This window comes from Centruroides sculpturatus, unplaced genomic scaffold, assembly GCF_000671375.1.
Source record: "Centruroides sculpturatus isolate CEXI.00-Female unplaced genomic scaffold, Cexi_2.0 scaffold4589, whole genome shotgun sequence".
Taxonomy (NCBI): Eukaryota; Metazoa; Arthropoda; class Arachnida; order Scorpiones; family Buthidae; genus Centruroides; species Centruroides sculpturatus.
Window position 1 is genome coordinate 617 of NW_019388678.1, and position 5,266 is coordinate 5,882.

General features: G+C 31.5%; 1 protein-coding gene across 1 annotated transcript; it reads right to left on the reverse strand.

Moving 5' to 3' along the window:
- Window positions 1-568: 568 nt before the first annotated feature.
- On the reverse strand, window positions 569-3,014 carry LOC111617037. The gene is made up of 5 exons (XM_023358377.1): window positions 2,955-3,014; window positions 2,218-2,316; window positions 2,005-2,147; window positions 839-935; window positions 569-745 (listed from the first exon to the last, which is right to left on the reverse strand). Exons 2-5 carry the CDS (start codon window positions 2,291-2,293, stop codon window positions 723-725), a joined length of 339 nt encoding a protein of 112 aa, XP_023214145.1. The 5' UTR covers window positions 2,294-2,316; window positions 2,955-3,014; the 3' UTR covers window positions 569-722.
- Window positions 3,015-5,266: the final 2,252 nt, after the last annotated feature.

The window sequence follows — 5,266 nt, forward strand, 5'->3', positions numbered from 1 at the left end:
AAATGTTAATATTCACAATTGTAAGAAACTGAGTTTTAATTCTATTCAGATTAAACATTTATCAAGGGGAGAGTTGACCGGGTCATCATTTTCTATGTTTTGTCACGTTTCCAACCTCATTATGACTCAGAATAAATAAACAAAGCTTAATTAAGAAATCGAAATAATTGTGTTTGAGGTGGTGTAACTTAAGTTTGTATTGAAAAATTTGTCAGTTTAATCGTGATAATGCAGAGGTGCCGAATTATCGAATTAAATTATCTCATAAACCCTACGAATTTGTTAGTTATTTGAGTGCAGTGCCCTAATTAGGCTAGTGCCACAGGTATTGGCGAAGTGATTTGTTCTGGTGACACGTTTAGAAATATGGTGCTTCTAAGCCCACAATACGGAAGTGATTCCGAAACTAATAGTGCCACATTTGCAGCAAATAATTCAATTTAATTTTGAAATAATTAAATTTTTATCAATTAAGGACATTGTTACTGAAAACCCGCCAGAAAAAGCAGAAATGTTAAGCTAAATATATGTACTTTATACATGTAATGATTAAACTTACTATTTTAAAATAAATATATACTTATCCTCAGTTGAAATTTGCAAGATTTTCAAACAGATCATCTCAGAAGCAACATACGAATAAAAGAAATATAAAAACTTTTCCTCTCATGGCGATTATTACGTGACTATAAACTTATGGTGACATTCGCTACCTGGTAAAATCAATCAGACTTCTTTGCGATTATCGGTATTATAAATTATTAAATAAATTATTCAGGTTTATAGTTTTCACAATACGCTTTATTACGAATTAAGTAAAAATAAAACTAATAAATTACATTGTTTAAATTACGAAACGGAATCTTCGATCCTGCAGAACGTCGTTCTTGGATAGAAGAAAACGAAATCACACATACAAATTCTTTTTCGCCTACCTATAATTATGCGATAATATCGTATGAATTTCTGTCTCACAATAATTTAAATAATTTTGACACTTAACTTGTCTTTCAGGACTTTCAACTCTATCTTTATTCAATGTATTCATATGTTCTTATTCAGATGTTTACAGTAAAATTAATTAACCGAGTAAAACAATTTTCATAATGTAAAGTACTGGTACATTATAGTTTTAACGAGGAAAAAAAAACAGTTAAATAAATAATACAAGACACATTTTAAATCCAAAATAAATTAGCAATATTAACAATACGAACCGTACTTTCCCGGTGTATGTGAGTGCGTGTGTGGTGGAAACGATTTTGTTCATCCTCTTTTAAGCTTAATAACACATGTAAAACTTTCTGAAATTTTGCAGGAAGGTTTGTGTATTAGGAGGATTAATTCTGTTAAAATTTGGTGATAAATGATCGAATGGGTTGAGAGATAGACAGTATCGTGTGTCATATTTCAAGTAGGGTCGATCTTAATAACAATTTTACTTGTCAAAATAGTTAAAAATATAAAAAGTTTTTTAATAAAATATGATAAAAGTCGGCGCTACCAAATGCTGCCGGGAAAGTTAAGCAACTAGTTCGTGGATATTTTTTATGTTTATAATACCTAAATAGGGATTAACTGCTAAATATTACTTATAATATCTGTTATTACGTACTATGAATGTATATCTCTTTAATCCGAAATTAAATTCGGTAGACTATCATTACAGCTTTTAGGTTAGATACTTCTTTTATTGTTTTCACATATGCATTTCGGACTTATATAAATGCTAAGAACCTCTTCACTGCAATACTACGTTACAATCACTTTTTTCCATTAGGGCCCTCCTGTAAGCTGTAATGATAGTCTACCGAACTTAATTTCGGATTAAAGAGACATACATTCATAGGGATTAACTTCCTTTAGAAAAACTTCCCGAGAGACATCCCCTCGGCAGATCGCCTGATTGCTGCGTTACTGTATACAAATAAAAACAAACAAATATACAGAATAGAATTTAACATGAAACTTTAATTATTTTTCAAATCTATAACACAAACATACGTTTCTGAACTGTCCATGCTTCCGTAATGTACATTCTCCAACTGTATAATTTGCAGCGATGCAAAAATTGTTACACAGTGTATTATTGTAATTGAATGCTATACAAGCAACAATTGCTTCGGTAGTTAGTTTTCTAGCATTTCCTATTTACATTTATTTTTGATTAGTGTAATTATAAAAATTTAAGGAATAATAATATAACATAACACTTACCAGGAATAAATTCGACTGTGCATAATATCAGTGCAAGAAGTGCAAGTACAAGAAGAAATTTCTTGATATACGCCATATTGCAACACTGAATTCACCAATCTAGTAAAAGAAACAAGATATTCAAGTGTAAATAAATATAAAAATATAGATTTTAACATGGAAAATGGGAACCTGAAAATACGGGAACTTTACACATGAAAAATTGTATTCTAAATAAAAGAATCGGTTCTAAAGCTAAGGTGGTTGTTATGTATCAACAGGACGTAACACCTGCCCATCCTGAGGTAAGGACCCCAACATATTTTAGCATAAAAATTTCCGAATCCATCAGGAATCATAACTGATGCTTAATAGCCACTTGATGGTCCTTTACTCCTACGTCCAATCGCTCATATTTAGTAAATTAATGTCCAGGGGTTTCTGGAGGAATGACTTGGGAATTTTTCCCAAGCCTGGAGAAAACTTAAGGACAGTAATGCAGTAATGGTTTCTATTCCTGTAAAACGAATGTTGCTTTTACTGTTTTAAGACTACTTTTTATTGATTAAGAAGCATTTTACTTATTTCATTTGTTCGAAAATATGGAAAATGATGCCCTCTTTACCCAAAAACCCATACAAGAACTTTGGACTGTCTTAATATCTATCAATTTACTTTAATATTTTATTAATGAAATACTCTCGTGTATTTTTAACTGAATAAGTAAGGACTTAAAGTAAAAATGAAGCATTACTTACGTAGATACGAGTATAAATTTGGAGAAATCCGAAGGTGTGAGCGATTAAATTACTATAAAATTAATTATTAATCTATGTGTGTTGTTGATATTTTATATGGATTCTCCATTACCCGGAATAATTAGTTGCAATAATTGAAAAAACATGACTCGACTAAATGGTATAATTGCATTTAAATAATACTTTATAATTAACTTTTTAAAATGATTAATGTTATTAACTTAATTTTTAATGGGAAAATAAATGAAATTACTCAAATTATTTCATTTTCATCTTGAAATTTCTATAACTGATGAAGAATTGTTCGTTTGAACAATTAATTTGACTTCGCTAAATTAGATTAGGCATTATAAAGCATAAAGTATGATGTTATTTTTAAAATTATTTTGTAGATAATTTTGCTTAAACGTTCCTGAAAATAGGGTAGTTACTAAAGGATCGATCGTATAACCAGATTTTTGATTCTCCCCGAAGATTTTTCATTTTTGGACTAAGAAGTCTTTAAAACGTCGTAAAATCCATAAAAATTACGAGAGTTTTCTATATGAATATTACGATGTGGTTGTACGATGTTCTTCATTCCTTTTGAAGCTTAATAACTTTCGTGCTTTTTGTCGAAATTTTGTGAAATTTTGCAGAAAGGTTTGTGTATTAGGGAGATTGATGCAGGGCCGGATCATCGCATAGACAAATGAGACAAATGTCTAGGGCCCCGGTTTTTAGAAGGGCCCGATCAAACTGTCTATTTTGAAGAGATTTGTAAATAAGATAGTTTACTTCTCTGTTGGACAACTGTATACAATAAACAAAAATATACAGTATTGGTTTTTATATGGTTATAGTGAATTCTTAAATCTAAAGAAAATGAACGTGGGTTCAAAAAGTTCCCGAACTTTTTTAATAGCGCGCCTCCAGTTGGTTATATTTTAATTCGCTTGGAGGCGTTGTGTCCTCGGAAACCTCCCGAGTAACCTCCTTCAACCCATTTGTTGATATCTTGTTTTGGTGATTAGTTACTGCCGTTTATGTGAAGGGGTGTTTGTGGGATTCGGCGAAAAATCGGATCCGCGGAAATNAACTTTATAGAAGTTGAAGAGCCTCTTTATAGTAATGCACAGTTATCTTGTCACACATTCAACAAACAATATGTTCCCTTTACTAAGTAAATAAACTGATTCCAGCTATTGTGCAATTTTACAACCTGAACAAGATTTATGAAACAAGCTATAAGTCAGAATGTTTAGGACTATTTCTTACAAAGAATTTGACTAACTACATTTTGTGAAAGGTTCAGCGAGTGCACAAGTATATAACAATATTTTTGAGTCACATGTACTGTCTGTTTCTGATCATTTGGAGAGACTGGTGAGTGTATCTTTCAAGATCAGTGCTCCACAGTTTAAGTAGAAAGTACCAATAAATTTTTCCTATACATACTTCAGTATCTTTCTCCTCCAGTACAAATGGTTCTAGAGAACAGAAAATCCAGCATTGAGTTGCAGTTTTAAATAGTTGTCAGGAAAGTTAAGCATGTGGCAGCACGTTAAGATCATTTATTTAAAAAAATTTTTATATTGTTTATTATTATAAAATGGCAAAAAACTTCATTTTGAGGGTAATGATGAATTTCATAAAAAAAATTATAAATGCTAATAACAAGTAAAATCTTTATTAACCCAAAGTGGGTTAATCCGGCCCTGGATTGATGATATTATATTTTGGTGGTTAAAGATCGAAGGGGTACGAAGATAGAAGAAAAGGTCGTTTGTCATATTTAGAGTAGGGTCGAACTTAGTGAAGTGTTTTACCGGTTATTAGCATTTACGATTTTTATGAAACTCATCCTACTTTCAGAATTAACGTTTTGGTCGTTTTATATTAATTAAAAATATATAAAAAGATTTTTTAATATAATATCATATTAGATTGCGCCACACGGAATTTTAAAAGTTGCCGAGTGTGTTAAGTAACTCGAAATTACATTTATCTTAAAACATAACGTTTCATTTAACTTAAAACGTGGATAATATACGGATTGTTTTATATAATAATATTCGAAACGATAAACCAAGTTGAATACTGTATAATTGACGGTCGGATGGCCGAGCGATCAAGGAGGCAGTCTACCGCTCTTGGGTACCAGAGATTGGATCCTGACGTGTCGAAAAATCTTTGGGGAAAATTCGGTGTAATGCTCCGTAAGAAGATATCGGGCCCCGTTTTCTCCACCCGGTTGCCCCATTGTGGTACCGGCCGAACCCATAATGGGCTTCTTAAACAGGCACTCTTATTAACCTCTGGTCGGATAGAGT